The sequence below is a fragment of the Lemur catta genome, chromosome 19 (genome assembly GCF_020740605.2).
Source record: "Lemur catta isolate mLemCat1 chromosome 19, mLemCat1.pri, whole genome shotgun sequence".
NCBI lineage: Eukaryota > Metazoa > Chordata > Mammalia > Primates > Lemuridae > Lemur > Lemur catta.
The window spans coordinates 29,843,482-29,866,411 of NC_059146.1; the positions used below are offsets into that span (position 1 = coordinate 29,843,482).

The window sequence follows — 22,930 nt, forward strand, 5'->3', positions numbered from 1 at the left end:
AATAGTGCCTCCAAAAATTGTTTAATGAATGAGTGCAGGCTGGAAACATTTGAGACTTGTGTAACTCCATAAACTGCTGTTCTGTAATGTGCCCTCAACCAGATTCTATTCAACAAGTTTACACTAAAACAAACAAAACAAAACTCCACTCCCAGCAATCCTACTTAATTCTCTTCCAAAGTTCTGAGCTATGGAAACCCAAAGCTAAGGCAAGGGGACTGAACACCAGCACTCCTGGATTCTACTGCCTTGAGGCCACCACTAAGCCAGGTTGATCACCTCATTCCTGCCTCTCCCAGTGATATCCCAAAGGAAAGTCTGGTTGGGTCAGACTAACCATAAACGCTCTCTGGAGCCAAACAATCACAGAGTGGAGAATGATTGGAGTTGAGGGACAGTGGGGAGAGAGACTATCATCAACACTAGAAAGGTCAAGGGAGGGAATCACAGTCCTATTCGGCTCAGCAATCAAGAGACTGAGTTCCAGGGTAAAGAACCCAAAACTTCTCTCTAAGGATCTTCTGTCATCATCTCACACATATTCAGTAAAGAAGCTGTTTCCAAACCGGGACTCTCAGGGAATAGTTCTCCTTCCACTGAGGCTGCTAAGGAGGTAGGATTTAAACCTACGGTTTGCTGAGGGCCACCTTTGACACCACAAAGCAGGAGCTTGTTGAGGATCAAGCTAACTCAGGAGAGAATGGGGAGAGATGACTGAGAATATTATGTGAACTCCTAGATGCAGCTAGGTCTGAAGCCATGCTAGCTCTGGACTTGTCAGTAACATGAGCCAATTAATCCCCTTTTTTGATTAAACCATTTTGGGCTAAGGTTCTGTGGCTTATGTTCAGTTTTGGTTTTTTTTGAGACAGTGTCTCGGCTCTGTTGCCTAAGCAGTGGCACCATGATAGCTCACTGCAGCCTCAAACTCCTGGCCTCAAGTGATTCTCTTGTCTCAGCCTCCCGAACAGCTGAGGCTACAGGTGCGTACCACCATGCCTGGCTAATTTTTAAAAAATTTTTTGTAGAGGGGGGTTTCACTATGTTACCCAGGCTGGGCTCAAGTAATCCTCCCACTTCAGCCTCTCAAAGTGCTGGGACTACTGGTGTGAACCACCACGCCCGGCCACTTATATTTTTAGAGTCCTGATATGAGCTATTTTTCCCTAATGATGAGCACTTATGCGAAAGGTATTGTTCTAAGTACTTCACATGTATTAACTTCTTCAATCCTCACAACAATTCTATGAAACAGGATATCATTATTACTTATCATTCTTTAGCTGTGGAAACTAAGGATCAGAGAAGTTAAGTAAATTGTCTAGGTCACAAAACTGGTAAGTGACAAAATGGGATGCAAATTCCGTCCAGCCCCAGAGTCTGAATATCTAACCACCACACTATAATGCCCCATTGCAGTCAACCCTATCCAAACAGAAAATCTAACTCTCTGACCCAAGGCACTATCATCTTGGAACAGACAGGGGCCACATTCTATTTGTCCTAGCTGTCTTCAATTTCATCATATGCAAAACAAGGATAATTGTAGCTTACCTACCTCATAGGGTTCCTATGAATAGAGGCGAAGCACTTAAGCAGTGCCTGGCAGTTAGTAAGCATTCAATAAACAGTAGTCATTATATTATTACTCTGTGGGTCACTAAAGTACAGCTGGCAAATATAATGCAAACGGAGGAATCTGTCTTCTTTCATCTCTATCCTTTAGGTGAAGCATGGGTGAGAGATAAGGAGGCTTTCTTGTCTTTAACCCATTGCTTAAGGGGTTTCCTCTGCCTGGGTGGCACCTCATCATTGTCCCAACTCCTGTGGAACACTACCCAACCCAAATACCACCTTTTCTGTCAAGTTTTTCCAAATAAAAGGCTCTCTCTCACCACTGAATTTTTGTAGCATATAATCTACACTTCATGTTCTGCCCTGTGTACCTGCCCAAGCCTTCTACTGCACTGTGAGCTTCCTGAAGGCAGGCCCCAGTGTTTAACCTGGAGTCTCTGTTTCTTCTTCTGGGCCCCGGAGAGAAACAGGATCCCTTGAAGAAAGTTGACAGCCCTGTGGAGGCCCCAGACTTGGAGGCTGAGGCAGGCTGAGAAGCCAACCAGGACAGAATGAGGCAGGTCACCAGGAACAGGACTTAGGGTAGCAGCTCAGAATCAGGAGATAGCACAAAGAAAAGGTGTATAGTTAGGAGCAGCTGGGGTTGCTGCATAAAGAAGAAAGGAGGTGAGAGGAGAGGAGGGAGTGAGGAAGGTGTGCTAAACCCAAGTGGGAGTGAGATCTGAGGAAATTGGAGATTTTTGGTCCAAAGCAGAAGAGCGAGTTGTTTATTCTCCAACGATTCCCAATAATTCACAGAGGCTAGATCCCACCCTGTGGGCTTCAGAGAGGAAGAAGACACATCCCTGTACTTTCAGAGCTGCCAGTCCACTGAAGGTGAGTGGGTAAGTACACAGAAAACTACAAGGGAGAAGATGAGTGGTGCTCTAAGCAGTACAAGGGAGGGCTCTTGGCAGTAAGACACAGGATAAAAAGACCTGAGGGTGCTTCAAGGGGAGGGTGCCTATGTGGAGAGAGACGGAGATGGATGTGTTCAAAAACGTAGCAATTTAAAGCAGAAGCACGAAGGACTGGGAGGTGGGCTAGAGAGAGAGCCAGAAGGAGAAAGCACTGAGGAAGATCTGAAAGGGAATCATCCAAAGGTAGAATCTGAAGTAACTGCTCAGAGGGTCAGAGGTTATCTATGTGGAGACGCCAAGATCCTTTCAAGGAGGGTAAGGAGTCTTTCTGGAGGATGAGTACTTTGAAAAGAGGACTCCCAGGAAAATGGAGGTGAGCACTAGGGCACAAAGGCATACCCTGAGGCATCTTTCCCGGGGCTTTTTGTGGGGAAAAGGAAATCACCCTAGAAGGCAGTGGTTCTCAAACTTGAGCGGCATCAGAATTACTAGAAGGGTTTGTTAAAAACTCAGATTGTTGGGCCCTACTCCCAGGTTTTCTGATTCAGTAGGTCTGGGTAGGACCCAAGAATCTGCATTTCTAGCAAATGATGCTGCTACTCCTGGTCCAGGAACCACACTTTGAGAACCACTGCTACAGGGGAAGGGATTCTTTAGTAAGGAGGCCCTCAAAGGGGAAAAGGAAGGTGACTTCTGAAAGGGAAATGGGGAGAGTCCTCAAGAAGTCTGAAGTCCCTAAGGAGGGTGTTGAGGAGGAGGGGTCTGTGAGGATGGGGCCTAAGAAAAAGGGTCTGAGAAAGGTCTCTGAGCATTGGGATTTCAAGGGGGTGGGGTCTCTCAAGGATCTTTAAAAGGAGACAGCAGCTCTGTGGGGAGGAGTCTGGAGGATGTTTGGGGCCTCTGAAAGGATAATGGTGGAAGGAGGCTTAGACCCAAAAAGGGTCTTGGAGTTGATTTCAGGGGAAAGAGAAGGGGGGAAATGAGAGGATATAAGTAGGGATTCTAAAGGGGGTAAATCTGACAGGGTCCAGAGTAAGGTTCCTTGGGAATATCAGAAGGGGAATGTGAGGGCGAGTTCTGGGGAAGTCTCAGGAAGCACTGGGGTGGGTCGCTGATGCAGGGCAATTTTGGAGAAAATTCTCTAAAGGGTGTCCGGGGAAGATGTGGTCTTCTGAGAGAGGTCTTGGGTATACTGGAGTGGGATAACAGAGGGATCTGTTTAGGAAAAACTCTTCAGAGATCTCATAAGGAGAAACCTCTGAGTAAAATCTCCAAAAGAGTTTTGGAGAAGGTGAGTCTTCTGAGGGGTATCTGGAATATCAAGAGTAGAGGGTTTTTCAGAAAGAATTCTAGGACTCTCCAAGAGCAGGAGCCCAGAAATTTATTTTGAGAGAAAATTAGGTATGTGTGGGGGTCTTCTACAGGGGGTTCTAGAGGATTTGGGAGACTTATAAGGGCAACGTCAGGGAGGGAAATCTCTAGGAAAGTCTCTTAGTAAGGCAGGAGGTCTCTGAGTAGTGACGCAAGAGGTTCTGGGCCAGAGGGTCTCTGGGAGGGATTTCCACTGCATATGCTCAAGGGGGTCCTGAAAAACTGCATCTCAGAGGGGTCATGAAGAGAATCTTAAGGTCTTATGAGGTTGTGAGGAGGATCTTTAGAAGGTTCACCTAAAATAGATCTAGAACGGAGGATTTTGAAGGGTTATCTAAGAAGGGTTCGGAGAGTATGAGAGAGAAACTATGAACACAGTTTTGGAACTATGTGGTGTGGGTTACTGGGAAAGGTTTGGGATATGCAAAAGGGGGGTTGGAAGAGGCTCTCGGAACATGGGAGAAGAGTCCTTTGGAGATTTCAGGCAATATCTGGAAAAGATTTTTAGAATAAGTGGAGGCAGGGGAGAAGGTCTCATGAAGACTGTTGGGGTACATGCCCACTAGGGCATTTCGGGGTGTGAGATTTGGGGGATATGAGGTCTCTGGAGAAGATTTTGGGGATCTATAGAAGGGTTCAAAGGGATACGTGAAGGAGTGCGTATGGGAGATGGCTGCAACATGGTGGGGTGGGGTGGGTCTTCTAGGTCAGTTTTGGGGATCTGGGGCCATTTCAAAGAGTCTCTGAGGAAGATTTTTTGGAACATGGTAAGGAGATCTTCAGGGAAGATAATCAGGGCACATGGGGGCATTCTGAAGGATCGGGAGGGGGTTTCTGAAATGCAGGGGACACAAGTGAAAAATCTCCAAGGAGATTTCTGAATTGGGGGGGTAGGTGGGAGGGAAAATTCTTAGGATATGTGAGGGGGAAGTCTGGGGGAGATTGTTGGGATATGCGAAGCACGTCTCTGGGGGAGATTTCTGGAATGTAGGGGGTCTGGAGGGGATTTCAGGGAGTCTTTGAAGGAGGTTTGGAGGGTTTGTGAGGGAGGCTGCTGGAGCAGATAGCCGAGATATGCGGCTGGGATACACGAGGAGGGGCCTCCCCGGGATATTTTTGGAGAGAGGAGGATGAGGGATCTGGGGCCAAAGGGCGGGGGTCTGGGAGGAAGACTGTTGGGACACATGAAGGTCCCTGGAGAAGACGGCTGAAGCGTGAGGGGTGGGCTCCGCGAAAGCCTTTCGCAGCACCCGAGCGGGGTCGGGAGGGTTTGAGGGGCTCTCGGAGGCGGGTCTGTGGGGGGCCCTGAGGCAGGTCCCGGCCCGGCCCCTCGGCGATCGGAGGTGTGAGGACTATTTCGGAGGGAAGCCTCTGAAGGGGCCCGGCGGGGAGACTCGGAGACGGGTGCGGGGATTCTCCCGGGGCCCGGCCCCGGAGGCCCGCGCTCCGCGCCCGCCGCCGCCCGCGGCTCGGGGTCCCTGAGGGGGCGGGGCCGCCCGCGCGGCCTGGGTCGCCCTGAGGGGAGCCCCGCGCGCCCCGGCTCGACGCCGCCCCGCGCCCGCCCGGCCGGGCCCGAGACTCACCGCCTCGGCCGCCGCCGCCCCCGCCGCCGCTCGGGCCTCCTCAGGCCACCGCCGCCACCGTCGCCCCCTCTCTGGCCCGCGAGCTCCCCTCCCTCCTCCCGCACCGACCACCGCCGCCGCCACCGCCGCCGTCTCGCTGCGTCACCGCGCCGTGCGTCACCGCCCCTAGCCCCGCCCCGACGGGGCCGCCGCGCGCCGGCATTAGCTTGTGCCCCGGTGACGAACGGCGCGCCAGCCAACGGGCGGCGAGGGCAGCCCGAAGGGCGGGAGGTGTGCGCCGGCAAAGGCGGGGTCCTGGCGAGGAGCGGAGCCACGGGGGTGGAATGAGGCCCTAGAGGCCCGCCCCCTCCGCAGTGGGATTGGTCCGACGCGGGGGTGACGGGCAGTCGGCCAGGCCCGGACTCGGGGCCGACGGGCGGGGAAGGGGAGGGGCGCGCGCCGCGTTGCCCAGGGCAACGGGCCCGGCGGGGCCTGGGATTGGGCCTCCAGACCCGCAGGGGGCAGTGTTGCGCCCGTCTACCTCAGCTGCCCCGAGCTAAGTCACAATTCCTTATTCTGGCGTTCAGGGCCTCCTCTTCCCCACCCCTCTGACCCGCCCCACCCGAGGGCTTTGCCCAGCTCTGCCCCGCGTCCAGGGTGGCAGTCTGCACTCAGGCTTCTGGGATCTCAGTCTCCTTCCCTCGCCACGCTGCGCCTGCTGCTTCCGCTCTCAGATGGGAACAGCGAAGCGAGACTACCCTCTAGGACCGAAAGGGAGAATGCATGCAAAGCGCTCGGCACAAAGGAGGCCGTCAATAAATGGGAGTTGTTGCTATGACTTTTGTCGTAATCTAGTCATTCCACAAACTGTCCTGCATCAGGGTGAACTAATCAGAGGGGGAGCCCGCACTCAGAAGGCTCTTGGGTGACAGACATGGCTTGTTACAGGACCTCGAAGAAATGCAGTCAGGGCCAGGCGTGGTGGCTCATGCCTGTAATCTCAGCACTTTGGGTGGCCGAGGAGGGAGGATCGCTTGAGGCCAGGAGTTGGAGACCAGCCTGAGCAACATAGCGACACCTGTCTCTACAAAAAAAAAGAAGAAGAAAGAAAAATTAGCCAAGCCTGGTGGTGCATGCCTGTAGTCCCAGCTACGCGGGAGGCTGGGGCAAGAGGATCGCTTGAGGCCAGGAGGTTGAGGTTGCAGTGTGCTATGATGAGGCCACTGCACTCTAGCCTAGGCAACAGAGCGAGACTGTCTCAAAAGAAAAAAAAAAGAGTGGTTCATCGATAGGTGCTGGTTCATTTATTCGTTCAGTAATATTTTTTGAGTATCTAATATGTGCCAGGCTCTGCTCAAGGTGCTAGAAATACAGCAATGTACAAGACAGACAAAAATCCTTGTCTTCAGGGAACTTACATTCTAGTTGGGGGACACAAACAACAAGTTAGGAAATACAATGTAACTTGGTGATAAGTGCTGTGGAGAAAAAAATAAAGCAAGATAAGGGGATAAAGTGATGGGGTCAGAATTATTTCAGGTGAGGAAAGGCCTCTTCTCATCAGGTGAGATTTAAACAGAAATCTGAAAGAATGACGGAGTAAACCATGAGGGAAAGAGGGTTTCAGAAAGAGGGAACAGCAAGTGCAAAGGCCCTGTGGTAGGATCATTCACAGAACCACAAAGAGGCTAGCGTGGCTGGAGTGGAGTGAACAAAAAGGAAAGTAGTGGAGGAAGAGGTCCAAGAGGTAATGGGGTAGGGGTGGTGGCAGATAATTTAAAGTTCACTGTAAGGACTTTGGCTTTTAACCAAATGATGTGGGTAGCATGGGAGGGGTTTGAGAGAGAAGGGATGTCATCTGACTTTGGTTTTATTAGGGGGGCAGGGTGGGATCAGGGAAACAGTGTAGAGGCTGTTGCCATAGTTCAGGTGAAGGTGGGCAGGACTATGGTATGGGCTGTAGAGTGAGGAGAAGTGGGCAGGTTCTAGTTATATATATTTATATACATATGTATAATACACACACACACATATATTTTGAAACAGGGTCTCGCTCTGTCACCTCAGCTAGAGTGCAGAGGCATCATCGTAGCTTACACCGTAGCTCACTGCAACCCTCAAATTCCTGGGCTCAAGTGATCCTCCTGCCTCAGCCTCCTGAGTAGCTGGGACTACAGGCTACCACCATGCCCAGCTTATCTTTCTATTTTTTTGTAGAGACAGCATCTTGTTCTTGCTCAGGCTGGTCTCTAACTTCTGACCTCAAGCAATCCTCCCACCTCAGCCTCCTAGAATTACAGATGTGAACCATGGTGGTGGGCCAGGTTCTGGTTATATTTTGAAGTGCAGAGTTAAGTTCTGATGTACGTTATAAGGGGAAAGAGAAGGGTCTATGAGGATGACCCTAAGACATGCAGGTGGTGATGTCAATTTGGCAGGTGGATGGAAGAGTCTGGAGTTCAGGAGAGGCACAGGCTGGACAAACAATTTGGTCTCCCCTTTGAAAGCCTGGACAAGATCTGGAAGGGAGTAAGGCAGATGGAAAAGAGAAGGGGACCGAGTACTGAGCCATGGGACACTCTAGTGTTAAAAGCAGGAATCAGCAAGAGAGGCTGAGAAGGTGCATCCAGAGGAGTAGGAAGAAAACCAGGCAAGTGAGATGTCCGGGAAGCCAAGTGAAGAAAATGTTCCAGGGAGCAGGGAGTGACGACGGAATGTGCCAGATACAGCCGATGGGGGTCATTGGTAACTCTGACGAGGGCATGCTGTAGAGGGGCAGGGGTGAAAGGCTGGTTGGAGAGGGTTTAAGAGAAAATTAGGATGAGAAATTGGAGGCAGCAAGTGTAGATGATTCTTTTGAGAAATTTTGCTGAAAAGGGAAGGAAATGAATGAGCATTGCTGGACGGGAAATAGGGTTTTTAGTTTTTAAGATAAAGGAAATAACACTGTGTGTAGGCTACGGGGAAAGATCCAGTAGGCAGGGGGACATTGATGACGCAGTAGAGAGGGGGAGAATAGCTGCAGAGGTGTCCCTGAGTAGGGGAGGGGTGGGATCCCGGGCAGGGTAGGGGGTGGCCCACTGTGGGGCCAAGCAGGTGGCTCAAAGTGGGGCTAGGACCCTGTGAAAATTCTCTTTTGTTTGCTTATGTTTTCTCACTGAAATATATATGGTTTTCTTATAAACTGCTTTCCTTTTATTTCTGCTTTATATGACAGTTAGGACATTATATTGATTTTTTTTGAATTTATGTATGTAAGTAGGTTACATTACCTAGGAATTTTATTTCAGGATGAGAAAGGGGGCAATATGAAACACTCAATAAAAAGGAGACACTGCTCTGACATGACTGAACTCCATTGTTGCAGGGCTTCCTAGGCCATGGTCAAGCCCCGAGGCTGAATAAGTGCAGGAAAAAAGTCACTGTTGCCCAGGCAATGTGGAATTGCTTGTCTGGTCTCCATTTTGCCACCGACATAATGGATGGCTGTCTGAGCAACACAGACTCTAAACTCCCGTTTTCCAGCTCTGCAATTCAAACATTCCAGTTGGAGCCGGGCACGGTGGCTCAAGCCTGTAATCCTAGCACTTTGGGAGGCCGAGGCAGAAGGATCGCTGAAGGTCAGGGATTCAAGGCCAGCATGAGCAAGAGCAAGACCCCATCTCTACAAAAAATAGAAAAATTAGCCAGGCGCAGCTACTCAGGAGGCTGAGGTAGGAGGATCGCTTGAGCCCAGGAGTTTGAGGTTGCAGTGAGCTATGATGATCCCATTGCACTCTAGCTTGAGCAACAGAAGCAGACTCTGTCTCAAAAAAAAAAAAAAAAATTCCAGTTGGGAGTAAATCCAGGAAGGCCTCCTGGAGGAGGGGAGGAGCAAAAGAGCTCATTAACATCTTATGTTCATTGAATGTATCCACCATGATGGGAGCTACATGAAGCTATTTTTATCCTCAAAACAATCTAGAATCCAGGGGATGAAGTTACTTATCTAGGGTCACAGAGCAAGGCAGCTTTCGAACCTTGGTCTGAGCAATTACAAAGCCTGACAGGTCCTGGAAGATGAGGGGAAGGAAGGAGGGGGAGGAGCCCTTGGTGACAGTTGTCTCAACGGGCATAAACAGGATGTGGTGTTGCATGAAACCTTCCCCCTACTCCACAGCCCGCCCCCCGCAGCCCTGATCCCCACCCCTAGAAGACTGCGGAACTGAGAAAAGAAGAGGCCTGTGGACAGCAAAGCCATGGTCCGGGGCCAGGGGTCATATGGAAAGGGCTGGGGCTGGGGCTGGAGCTGGGAGGGCACCTGGGGGGAGGTCAGGCTGTGGGATGAAGGTCACAGGCTGGGAAGGATACCCAAGTGTGGCAAGGGGCCTGGCTGGGTGCAGACAGATATGGTGGCTCTGGGTTTAAGGCCCAGAAAGCGGATCTCTGGGTCTCCTTGAGAGTTGTCCAAGGGTACCAGCCTCTGCTCTGCTCCCCAAGCTGTGTGCCCTGGGGAGGGACAGCATCTGCTCTGAGAAGCGTGCCTTTTCCTAATGTCCACAAAGGCATCGGATGGGCTTGCGCGACCCTACTCTTCATTAGTGGATGGAGAAACTGAGGTTTGGGGACGGGGCCAGGCCAGCTCAGCTCTCACTGGCTTCGTCCGGCAGTCTGACTCCCTGGTGGTGTGTGAGGTGGACCCAGAGCTGAAGGAAAAGCTGAGGAAATTCCGCTTCCGAAAAGAGACAGACAATGCAGCCATAATAAGTGAGTGACATCTTCCCCTTTGGAAGGATGGGAGGGGGTGGGGACAAGCAGGGAGGGTGGGGCTCGTGTCTCCCCAATGTGGGGGAAGCGTCTAACCCCTGTGTGCCACCCCTCTGCAGTGAAGGTGGACAAAGACCGGCAGATGGTGGTGCTGGAGGAAGAATTTCAGGTGAGGGGCTGGCGGGGATGGGACCTCCCAGAGGTACAGGGTGGGCCTGGGAGACCCAAGTGGCTGGAGCTGATGCTCAGAGCCTGGCTTGGGGGACCAGAAAGACCTGGAGACCAAGTTCCAGCTCAGTTGTGACCCTAGACAAGAGATTTCACCTGTGTGCTTTCATTTTTATGAAAACTGGTCTGTTAAGATTTTCCATCTCGACTGAGTTCACTTCGGGTCTGTAGGATTTTGAGCCTCAATCTCAGACTTTGTTTCCTCATCTGGGAAATGGGACCTCACAGAGTTGTTTGCAGATGCAATGATTTAATCCTCGGAATGGTTTTAGAACAGGGCCTGGCACATAGTATATGCTCAATAAAGTGACACTGATGATGACAATGATTATTATCATATCATTATAATACCTTATTGGCACTTAAATGAAAGAGTTTCCAGGTAAGGTAATGAAATGCTAGCTGAAATCCTTTATGAAAGGGTAGACCTTACCCTCTCATGGCCTCACCATCTTTATCAGTACCGTGGGGATAATAAGGTTTACTTTCTAGTGTCATGGAAGGATTTATGAGGGGGTCCCTGGAGACTGAGGCTGGGCTATTTGACAGGAGAGGGCAATCGGCTAGGAGCTGGGCTCCCTCAGGCCCTCTGAAAGGAAATGTGGTGAAATGGTCACAATTTTAACACAGATTCAAATCTGAACACCGCTGCCTAGAACCTGTGCAACCTCGGGGAAGTGCCTTAAGCCCTCTGGGCCTCAGTTCCCTTAGCTTTCAAGTGAGGACCCACCCCATAGGGTTATGGGAGAGTTCAATGAATGAATCCACGTGCATTTCTTAGAACAATGCCTTGGTACATAGTAAGTGCTCACTTAAAAGCAGTCATTGCTTTTCTTCTCTCCTGTTTTCTTGCCTCAGAACATTTCCCCAGAGGAACTCAAAATGGAGTTACCGGAGAGACAGCCCAGGTATCCTGGGGGAAAGGGGCGGATCTGGGTGTGGGGAGAGCAGTGACGATGGAGGTACAGACTGAGGGACTGCTCGGAACCAGCCCCATTCATAGGTTTAGGATCTCTGTGTTTGGGGCCGAGAGTTTGTACTCTAGAACTTTTTGTTGGTATAGTAATATTTTATTGCAGAATTTTACACTGATCATTTATACATGATATTGCTTTCAAGTTTGAGTTTTTATACAAACCTTACCAAGGTTTGGTCTCAACATTACACTGGCTTCATTTTCTTTAAATGAAATTTTCCTTCTTTTTCAATATTCGGGAACACTCTAGGTAGCAAAGGAATCATTTGACCTTTGGTGATTAGGAAGAATCCTGTGTGAAGCCACATGAGCCCAGTGCTGTTTTTGGTGATGGGCTCTTTGGCCATTTCTATGAAAAGTTCTCTGTTAAGATTTTTCATCTCAACTGAGTTCATTTTGGGTCTGTAGGATTTTCTATTTTTTTCCCTTTTTTATTTTTTAATTTCTTTCTATTTTTAGTAGAGACGGTGGTCTCGCTCTTGCTCAGGCTGGTCTCGAACTCCTGACCTTGAGCGATCCTCCCACCTCGGCCTCCCAAAGTGCTAGGATTACAGGCGTCAACCACTGTGCCTGGCCAGGGTCTCTAGGATTTTGATCCTCGATCTCAGGCTCCAGGACTCAGCTGGGATCATCTTCACCAGCGTGTGACAGTTATACAGGGCCCCACATGGGGGTTAATGCTGACATTCTTTATATAATAGTTTTATTCTTGAATTTGCATTTTGTATGAAGTCTGATAGGACAATGGACTTCATACAAACGTGCCAGGAGCTTGGAGCTAGGCTCACATGTAGTCCCACCTCCTGCTGCCTCCCAGGAGACCCATCAGCCAGCCACTCTCTGACCCTGCCCAGTGACTGCTGCTGTCCTCAGGCCTCCTGCTGGTGTGGGGAGGTTCAGGACCTAGTAGGTACCCTCTGCATGACAAGTTACAGAGCGCTCCTGTGAGCGTCTGTACTCCCCCTGCAAGTATCCCCATGCCCGAGAAAGCACGACTTTAAATAGCAAATTTAAAAAGACCATGCAGTCTAGAGAGAGATTTCAGAAGAAAGGAAAAAGGGCTTTCCTGCTTTTTTGAACAAGGGGCCCCATATTTTTGTTTTGCACTGGGCTTGCCAAATTATGTAGCCATCTCCAGTCACAGCCAGGGTTGTAGTTCGCTGGACAGTATTGATAGTGGGTGAATTTTCTGGGGTTAAATTTCTCCCTTATCCATAGAACCTCGGGCAAGCAACTCTGGGCCTCAGTTTTCCCATCTGTACTATGGGAATATTAATAGCATCTATTTCATAGGGTTATTGTGAGTCAAATAAGCGCTCAGTGTCATTATTATTTTAAATCATTTATTGCATTTGAAGCCAGCACCCCAGGTCCCAGGCATTGACCTTAGGTTCTCAGACTCAGTCAGGCTTTCAAGGTTGTGGACTCGGGTAATGGCTGTTGGGCCTGGGCTCCAGGCCGAAGTCCTGAGTTTGAATTCCCTTTCACTGGTGTAGGTTCGTGGTTTACAGCTACAAATACGTGCACGAGGATGGCCGAGTGTCCTACCCTTTGTGTTTCATCTTCTCCAGCCCTGTGGGTGAGACACAGCTCTACTGTCTGGGGTGGGGGCGTCTTCAATTCGGGTGGGGGGTGTAAGTGTGTGTATGTGAGTGCAGGTGTGTGCATGTGGGTGCGTGTGTGACTGCGGATGTGTACAGGCACCTGAATTAGAGTGTGAGCATGTGATAGTGTGTGTGTGATGTGTGTGTGTGTGGCATGTGTGGCATGTGAGGACAGTGACACGGAGATGGAGGCTCAGACTCACCAAGAGTCCACCCATCCTCCTCAGTCCTGGGGCATAAGCCAACCCACCTTTTCCTTTTACCTAGAAATCCCTGTCTGGCTTCTAAATCATCTCCAGAGACCCTCAGAATAACCTGAAGCCCCCAAACAAACCTAGGAACTCTGAGTACAGCACAGGGACCACCTTAGAACAGCTGCTAGGACCCTTAAAAAACTGCAGGGCCTGCAGGACATTACTAGAGAACGTGCCTGGGTCCCCCACATATGTCCCTTCTCCTGTTTTCCACGCAGGCTGCAAGCCCGAGCAACAGATGATGTACGCCGGGAGCAAAAACAGGCTGGTGCAGACAGCAGAGCTCACGAAGGTCCAGGCTGGGCCAGGCTCCCGACTGCGAGGGGGAGGAGGGGGTCTGGGGCCCTGGAGTCCTGGGTCTAACGGAGGAGGGGGCCGGAGTCCTCACCGTCTCAGTTCTCGAGTGGATCATAACGCTGAGACCTCTTTCTGCCCAGGTATTTGAAATCCGCACCACTGATGACCTCACCGAGGCCTGGCTCCAAGAAAAGTTGTCTTTCTTTCGTTGACCGCCGGGCTTGGTACTCGACTTCCTGATGTCTGAGTTCCCAAGGGGACTGGGGATTCGGACCCCTAGGACCTGAACATCCAAGACCATAAAAAAATTAAAAATGCAAGAACTCAGAGATCCTCGGCTCTGGCTCCGTTTCCGTCCCACCTTGGGGGCTCCAGCCCACAGTCCCTGCAGTGCCAGCCCTAGGCCGGCAGGGGGCGGGCAGACCTAGTGAAATGCAAGCTCGGTCCAGGAGGAAAGGAGGGTACCTGTTTCTCTGAAAAAAAGGGAGGGGCCTGTAGGATTTTCTGGGGTGGAGGGTGGGGTGTTGCAGGAGATGGGGGTGGCCTGGGTCTGGGTGTCCTGGAGGAATTGGGGGAATAGCTGAATCCATGGAGGGAGGTCACTCCCAAGAGGACCAAGGACACCTGAGAATGAAGGAGACAGAGTTCCTGTTTCCCTCTCCTCCCTCCCCAGCGAGGGGCTAAGGCATCAGCTGGCACTGAAGTAGATTTTTCTTAGCTGAGCCCCTGGGTAGGAAGAATTTAGGGCCAAAAAGGATCAAACATAATTGCTTCAGGGGCTTGGGAGTTGCTGAGGATGGATGGCTTGTGTGGCTGGGTCTGTCTTAGGGCCCAGGGCTGAGGAAGATGAAGAAGATCCAGGACCCTCAGTGGACCCCCGACGGCTGAGAACTTTAGAAGACAGGGAAGGGACAGCTGTCCCCATTCTAGAGATTCTTCTTTCCTTGCTTCTGGCATCTCTGGGCATTGAACTCTCTCAGGCTTTCTGTCTCTGTCTTTGAGGGACATATACTGAGCACCCACAGTGTACCAGACTGGGAGAATTCCGAGACGGGCAGGTCTTCATAGAAATGAATCGCACTCTTTTTGTGTCTCTCTGCTTCTCCTCCATGTCTCTGACTGTTCTTCTCTGTCCCTGGATTCAGGAACCTGGCAACTCCCTCCCCCCTCCCCTTTCCAGGTTCCTTGTAGAGAGGTGGCTGTTGCCATGGTGACAATGACACAGTGACCTTGGGCCTGGGCTGCCCCTCCCCCAACCCTGGTGTTCCTGGAGGGAGGGTCCAAAAGCCCAGATCCAACCCCCATCAGTAGCCATAACACACTATCCCCTCACCACCCCACTCCGCCCCATCTCTTGCTCCCTTGTCTCCAATCAGGATAAGCTGCGAGAAGGATTCAGGATAGAATCACTCTACACTGGGCCATAGAGAAATTCCCCATGCCCTTAATTTTCTGGGGGGTTGGGTGGAGCTCCTCTCCTCTCTGCTAGTGCCCTTCTCCCTGTCCCCATCTCTCTATCTCTTCCTCTGATCACAGGCCCAGTCCCTGATGGCAGGAGTTGGAAGAGGAGGAGGGCTAGGTATAGGAGAGGTCATTCAATTCAGAGGACAAGGACCTCCTGGCCTGTAGAGGTCAGAAAAGCAAAAGGACTCATCCAAGGTCATGCACTTACATGATCAAATGATAATAATAGCTAGCCCTTCTACTGGGGGCTTCCTATGTACCAGGTACTTTTGTAAGCATTTTATAGATATTAACTCATTTAATCCGTATGTTACCCCATGAAGTAGGTACCCACTATTATCCCCAATTGAAAGATGAAGAAATGGAGGCACAGAAGTCAGAAATAGTTGCTTGAAGCCAGAGGGATAGTGGTCTGCACAGTTAGAACTCTAGCCCCACACCATCTTGTGGTCAGTGGTCACACCCTCTCTTAGGCAAGAGATTTAGGGAACCATCTCCTCCTCCTCCAGCTCCTTCTCCTTACCCGGGCACCCACCTCTTCATAGTGGAACTTCGGTTTGCATCCAGGCTCATGACTGCAAACACTCCAATCAGAAAGAAGCATGTACAAGGATTTGCCCAATCAGGAGCAAAGAATTTGGAAAGCAGGGGCCAATCAGAGAAGTGACTCAGAGGGGCAGTCCAATGCAGAGAGAGTGTGGCTGGGGCTTGTGGAAGGACCGATTAGAGAGACCAGAATAGAGTACACTATCTAATGAAGAGTCAGCAAAATGGGGAGTATCTGAGGTTGGGGGTGACTCGCTCGAGAGGCGGTGCAAACTGGGGATCCCCTCCTCTAGTTCCACCAACTTATCCTGCTCCCTAACTTTTGAATCCAGGCCCTAGACTTTCCTTGGGGGACTTCGCCTGCCTAACCTTGAATGTGAGCCCAGCTCAGATTGGAGAGGCGGAGACTGGACTTTAGGACGGAGCTGAGAGTGGAGGACCCAGTCTAGGCATTAGGGACCAAGTCTAGGCTGAAAGCTAGTATGATTTAGGGGTGGAGCCTAAACTGGAGGGGTGGGGCTTGGGCTGAAGGGTGGAGCTTAGGCTTGTAGGCGGGGCCTAGGCTGAGGAAATCTGAATATTATATATTTTGGGGTGGTCTCTAAGATAGAGGAATAGGGACCGAGCTGAGTGGGCGTGGCTTAGGTCAGATAGGGCTGGAGTTTTTGCTTTGGGGCGGGGCCTAAGAGACAGAGGGTGCAGCCTAGGTTTGGGCACGTGTCCTAAATTGTCCAAGAATGGGATTGGTCCTGTGGGTCTGTATTAGGTTTGGGGCAGGGATTAGGGCTCCAGGGACACAATTAACACTACTTCAACCTGCTGCCTTCCCTTTCAGGCCAACTCACACTCACTCCCTGACCTTATGGCTGCGGTCCCCAATCCCAGGCCTGTTAGGAACCGGGCTGCACAGCAGGAGGTGAGAGCAAAGCTTCATCTGTACTTACAGCTGCTCCCCATGGCTCCCATCACCGCATAAGCTCCGCCTCCTGTCAGATCTACGGTGGCATTAGATTCTCATAGGCACGCATGCAAGAGATCTAGGTTGTGCGCTCCTTATGGGAATCCAATGCCTGATGATCTGAAGTGGAGCTGAGATGATGATGCTAGCGCTGGGGAGGGGCTGCAAATACAGATTATCATTAGCAGAGAGACGTTTGACTGCACAATAAATGTAATGCACTTGAATCATCCTGAAACCCCACCACCACCACCACCATTTGTCCGTGGAAGAATTGTCTTCCATGAAACAGATCCCTGGTGCCGAAAGTTTGGGGACTGCTGCCTTATGGGACATTCTTCAGACACTGGGGTATACCCCTTTCTTCTAGTGACTCTGGGCTGGGAGGTCGTGTTTATTCCTTACTGTGGTCTCTAAAGTGAATCTGGAGCAGCCCTAGCTCCCGACTCCTTTCCCCAGATGCATCCAAGAACACACGTTTACTGAGTTACTGGGTGTCGATCACTGTTCTGGGCACTGGAGAAAATCAGTGCCCGTGCCACTCTCCTCCTTGAGAAGCTTACATTTCAACAACTAGACAGTAAATAAATAAATTAGTAAACAATAAGTAGGTAAACAAGTAAACAAATAAGATCCTTTCAGACAGTGATAAGTGCTACCAGGGCAAGAAATGAGGTGATGTGCTAGATAGAAATGGCGCTACCGGGTGGGGATATTTGTTGCCTCTTTAGTCTCTAGAAGAGTCCTGCTTCCCCTCCACCCAACATTTACTATGAAAAATTTCAAACTTGCAGCAAAGATGAAATAATTTTATAGTGGACACCCATGTGCCCACCACCTAGATGCTACCACTGACATTTCACTGTACCTCCTTTATCACACGTCCATCTGTCTATCCATCCACCAATCCATCTTATTTTTTATATATTTCAAAGTAACATAAGAACACTTGGAGGGGGCCCAGGTAGGGGTGATGTATGTAAATAAGGGATGGAAAAGGAGAGTCTCTCTCTCTCTCTCTCTTTTTGAGAGAGAGAGAATGTTGCTTTGATGTCTAGGCTAGAGTGCAGTGGGATCATCGTAGCTCACAGCAACCTCAAACTCCTGGACTCAAGTGATCCTCTTGCCTCAGCCTTCCGAGTAGCTGGGACTACAGGCACATGCCACCACCCCCAGGTAATTTTTTCTATTTTTAGTAGAGAAGGGGTCTTGCTCTTGCTCAAGCTGGTCTTGAACTCCTGAAGCTCAAGGGATCCTCCTGCCTTGGCCTCCCAGAGTGCTAGGATTACAGGCGTGATCCACCGCACCTGGCCGGGAATGTCTGTCTTAACCTGCCTGAGTTAAGACCTGAATGAAAAGAAGGAACCAGCCATGGAAAGGGGAGAAGAGTGCAGAGGCCCAGGGGCCGCTATGACAGGTGTATTGGAGGAACAGAAAAGCCGTCATTGAAGCTGGAAGACAGGGTGGTTGGGAATGAGGTCAGCACAGGCCAGAGCTCACAAGGCCAGAGAGGCTCTATGAATGAGGCTGTCTCTCTGTCTGGGTCTCATGCGCTCTGTTTCTCCATCTCTGTGTATCGCCGTCTCTCTTATTATTATCTTTGTTCTCACCCTCCCTTTTCCACTCCTGTCCAGCCGAGGCCTGCCCTCACCAACTTTCCCCTTCACCTCCACCCTGTTTTGCCATGTACTATCTGTGTGACATTGGGCAAGTGACTGAACCTCTCTCTGCCTCAATTATCTTCATCCATAAATTGGGAATAGTAATGGGACCTCCTCATGTGGCTGTTGTGAAGATTGAATGAAGTATTACATGTGAAGCCCTTAGAATCCTTCCTGGCACAGGAGCGCTGGATATGTGTTCACTTTTATTGTTGTTATTCTTCCTACCTCGGTGCTCCAGTAGGGAGCACTAGAAACCATGGGAGGTGGGGATGCTGCCTGGGTGGTGGTGGGGAAGGGTGGAGTCTGGACACTGGAAGGATTGTGAGTGTCCCCAGGGGCATCTAATGACTGTGAGTGGGGTCAAGGTTCACTCGAGGGAGGATCTGCAGAAGTGACTTAATCTAGGGGGTAGGGCAGGCTTCATGTGAAGAATTTAGAGAAGGGGTTTGGGGGAGGACCTCGATACAGGGGGATCCAAAATGGGAAGGGTTTGAGACTCCAGGAATCTGGGGGACTGCATGCAACAAGGCAGATTTTTAGGGGAGGACTTGCTGGGTTTGGGGGTACTGTGGGTATCTCAGAAAGAGATGCAGAGTGGTCTGAGATACTCAGTGGGGTTTGAGGGAAAGGCTAGAGGTGTCAGCTATGGGGTAGGGGTTGGGCAAAGGGCTCTGAACAAGAAAGGAGTAAGGCATTCTGGGCTCCATGGAAGTCACAGGTAGGGGACAAGGGTCTGCAGTTTCCAAAAGAGATAATGGGAACAGGAAGAAGTCAGGGTCCTCAAGGGGGCAAGACTGGTGGGGGGCTAGGAAGGAATCTGGGAGAAATTTGGGAACCAAGTGATGCCTTGGAAGGGTGGGACAGAAAGGTCTAAGGTCCCCAAGGGGGTTGGAGGATGGTCTGGGGTCTAATGGGGGTAGTGGGGAAAGCTGAAGGGGGATAAGAAACATTTTGGGCCCCCTAGAAGTTATACATGGTTTGGAGTCCCTATTGGGGGCCAAGGAATGGTTTTAGAGTCCTTGAGGGTAGAAGGACATGGATGGGGGTCCCCAAGAAGGAGTGGCATATGGTTTGTGGTTCTAGATGGCTACAGAACTTGGTTTGGGTCCACGAAAGGGGTAAGGCATGATCTGGCTGCTGACATATGGTCTTAGGCCGTCCTGGATGTTGGGTTATGGTCTGGGGTCCCCGAGGGAGGGGGTGTGGTCTGAGGTCCATCTGAATGTTTAGGGTCTCTGGCGGGATGGTCTGGATCCCTTCGGATGCTGGGATATGGTCTGGGGTCCCTCTGGATTTTAGGACGTGGTCGGGGGTCCCTCACAGGGTGTGGGGCATAGTCTGAGGTCACCAAGGAGAGTAGGACATGGTTTGTGGTCCTGGACGGCTTTAGAACATCCTCTGGGTCCTCCAAGGAGGTGAGGCCTGGTCTGAGTTCCCCCTGGGTTTTCGGACGTGATCCGAGGTCTCCGTAGAGAGATCCGGGGTCCCTGGGCCAGCTGGGGCGTGGTCTGAGGGTCTCTGGGGAGGCCGGCGGGGCTGGGGGTGGGGCTGGGGAGGGGTCGGGGGCGGGCCCGCGGCGGCTCAGCAGTGGAGAGGGGTCTGCGGCGGGCCCGGGGGGGGGATCCGGGGCGCGCGGCCGCCCCGCCCGGCCGCCCCTCCGGTCGGCGCCCCCTCCCCCCTTGCGGCGGCGGCGGCGGCGGCGGCGGGCGGCGCGGAGGGCGGAGCTCGGCGGCGGCTCGGGAGGGAGGGCGGGAGGCGGGAGGGAGGCGGCCCCGCGGCACCGCGCCCCCTCCCCCGGCCCTCCCCCCACCATGGCGCGGAGCGAGGCGGCGGCGGCGGGGCCGGGCCCGGGGCCCCCCCGGGCTGGGTGAGCGCGGCCCGGGAGGCGGCGGGCGGGGGCGCCGGTGTGTGCGCGGGTGTGAGCGTGCGAGCGTGTGAGTGTGTGTCCGCGGCGCTGCGGCGGCCCGGCGTGCGCCCGCGCGGGCCTGTGTGTGCCCGGCGCCGGCGTGTGCGGCGTCCTGCTCGTGTGGCCATCCGGGTGTGTGCCGGGTGTCGAGCCGAGCTGGTGTGTCCGGCTGTGCGTGTGTGTCCCCGCGAGTGGCTGCCCGTCCGCTTGTGTGTCTGGGGGGCTGTCGCGCGCCCATCGGAGGGGCTGTGTGCAGGTGTGTGTGCGTGGGTTGTGTGCCCAGGTGTGGGTTCCCCCCTGGCCGGTGTGTGTGCGTGGCTAGCTGCGTTGGGTGTTTGTGTCCAGGCTGTATGTCCATCCGAGGGTCTGTGTCGCCGGGTGTGCCCGCCGGGTGTCCATTTGTGTGTGTGTGTGTGTGTGTCTGCGGGTTGTGTGTCTCCGAGGGTGTGTATCTGTGAGTCCACGTCAGGTTCCCAGCTGGGGGGCTGAGGCTCGGCGCCTGGTGGGTCCAGGCCTCTGTGTGGGTTTGGGGGAGGGGAGTTCGCCGCTCTCTCGGTCCATGTCCATGTCAACTGGGGGGTCCTCAGCGGTCCTTGGGGGAGGCGGCCATGTCTTCCCCTTCCCGGTGGCTGGGTGGGGGGGATGGGCGGCCGGGAGGTGGACAGATGGAGGGAGGATGAGAGGCCGAGGGATGGACAGATGGGCCCCGGGGTGGGGGTGGGGGCGAAGACCTGGCCCTTCCCCACCCACCCCACCCTAATTCCCCCACCAGCCAGATATCTGCAGATGGGGCCAGAGTTGCCCGCATCCTGTTGGCCAGGCTGGGGGACCTTTGGGGCTGCTGGTGGGAGGATCTCCTTGGAAGGGTGCTCTAGGACTCAACCCCCAAACCCTTGGAGATTCCACCTGCTGAACTCTGACCTCTGGCCCTGGCTTGTGCCCTGGTGTGGGGTGGCATGAAGAATGTGCTAGGAGGAGTGTTAGGATTTCTTTGGCCTGGGAAGTAGGTGGGGTGGGGGTGCCTCAGGGCTGGGAGGGATGCGTGTCCATGCCTGTGTGTGAGTTGAGCATGAATCTGGGTCTGTCTATTGACTATGCTGCTGTGGTTCGGTATTTTGTGTGCATTTGTAAGTGTGTAAATGTCTCCCAGGACTGTTGTGTGAGCATGTGTCTGCTGTGAGTGAACATCCTGGAGTCTGAAAAGGTGAATCTTTTTGTGTCTGTGTGCTTGCTCCAGTATGTGGCAGCCTTGCAAGTGTCTGTATATGTTTGTGGTCCTGTGTATGTGTGTGAGGTGTGTATCAGCTGGTGTGTGCAGGTTTTATCTGTTGGTGTGGGAATGTAGCAGCTTTCTGACTGCACCATGGGAATAGATGAAGTTGTATGAGTGTGTCTGGGCATTTAAGAGTTCACATCTGTGTATCTTTGTGCAGGTGTGTTTCTGTTATATGTGTGTGCCCTGTGTGTTGGTGAGCGTGCAAGGTATATCTGTTATACATGCATGTACCTGGTTGTCTGTTGGGGCACATCAGTTTCTCTGTTGTATCTATACATCTGTGTGTGTGAACATGCGAGGGGAAGTCAGTGTTTACGTGTGTTGCATGCAAGTGTGTCAACCTTGAGGGTATGTGTCCATCTGTGTTGTGAGTCCATTTGTGTTTCAGTGTTGGTCTCTGGGGAGTGGGGTTGTGTATGTTCAAACATGTATGTTCAGGACACACATGCCTGTGCCCCTCGCACAGGGCTGACCCTACTTCTGGGCCCTGTGGGATTGAGGCTCATGTGGCGTGACCTGTGGTACGCTGGGGTCCAACCTGGGGTCCCTGGACACAAGTGTGTCCACATCCCAGGCCAAGTGTCCACAGAGGGTGGGGAGCATAGATCATGCTGGTGTGTCCATGGAAATCCAGATGTAAAGACTTGGGCTGTGGGCCCGTGTGGGTTTTGACATGTCCACACATGTTGGTGTGGGCAATGGTGTGATGACAGGGGTGGATGCCTCTGGCCCTTCCCCAGCTCCTGGTACTTTGAAGTTGAACTCTTGGATTCTAAAGGTCCAGACTCCTGGATCTGAGGGAGGAGGGGGCTGGGCCCCAGACTTTAGGATCTTGAAGGAGGAGGGGGCTAGGGCCCTTGGCTCCTGAGACCCCAGAGGATAGACAAAGGGCTGAAGTCCTGGATTCCTGAGTTTTGGAGGGTGAATAGTCCTGAGGCCCAGTCTCCTGGGTCTCCAGAGATGACTTCTGGGTCCCTCTGAGACTGTGCGGAGCCTGCAGCAGGAGGACTGAGATAGTGATCACACTAGGGACTTCCTTGGTGGATATGGTCTCTGAGGCAGGAACTGGTACCCAGAGAAGAGCCAGAAGGATGCTAACAAGGTGATTTTGTTCCTTTGCAGGTACTGGCCCAGGCCCTGACTCCCTGAAGAGAGGTGAGTGGAGCCCTGAGATTGGGTAGAGAGATGTGGGGTGATGGGGCTTGTCCTGAGCCAGCTGGGGGCCTGGACCCCTGCCTAACATGGATTTTAGTGCAGGGTATAACAGTGTCCCAAGGGACCAAATGCCCCTCCCCCTAGGCTGGGGAGCGGTGACAAGGTCAGAAGCATCATGGCTGGGTAAGGGCTCATGGTGGCTGGGAGGTTCTCCAGGGCAGGTGGGGTCTTGGGCCAGGAGACATCCCCTCTCAGGATGAGGAAGGTGGTCGAGAAAGTAGGATTCCTCATGATACCAGTGAAGGCTACATGTGTGTTTCAAGACATAAAATGACCCTGGCATTGGAGAGTTGAATGGCTGTGCTTTAGTATTTTGTGTGTGCCTGTGCATATGTGTGGGGAGATGTTCTGACAGCCTGACCTCCTGGTGGCCAAGCAAGCTGGAGAAA

At 52.3% G+C, this 22,930-nt stretch overlaps 2 protein-coding genes across 4 annotated transcripts in view; one reads left to right on the top strand and one right to left on the bottom strand.

Annotated features, from left to right (window-relative positions):
- SAMD4B (sterile alpha motif domain containing 4B) overlaps positions 1 to 5,581 on the bottom strand; it is a 38,295-nt gene extending 32,714 nt beyond the window's left edge. For 2 of the 3 annotated variants that reach the window (XM_045532044.1, XM_045532043.1), the window contains exon 1: positions 5,429 to 5,581. The gene's annotated coding sequence lies outside the window, so the exon portion shown is untranslated. The remainder of the gene's footprint in view (positions 1 to 5,428) is intronic. The other variant, XM_045532045.1, reaches the window with a different exon arrangement.
- Positions 5,582 to 9,439: 3,858 nt separating this feature from the next.
- On the top strand, positions 9,440 to 13,841 carry GMFG (glia maturation factor gamma). The gene is made up of 7 exons (XM_045532049.1): positions 9,440 to 9,648; positions 10,057 to 10,153; positions 10,273 to 10,322; positions 11,240 to 11,289; positions 12,854 to 12,936; positions 13,434 to 13,507; positions 13,653 to 13,841. Exons 1-7 carry the CDS (start codon positions 9,646 to 9,648, stop codon positions 13,722 to 13,724), a joined length of 429 nt encoding a protein of 142 aa, XP_045388005.1. The 5' UTR covers positions 9,440 to 9,645; the 3' UTR covers positions 13,725 to 13,841.
- The last annotated feature ends 9,089 nt before the right edge of the window (positions 13,842 to 22,930 follow it).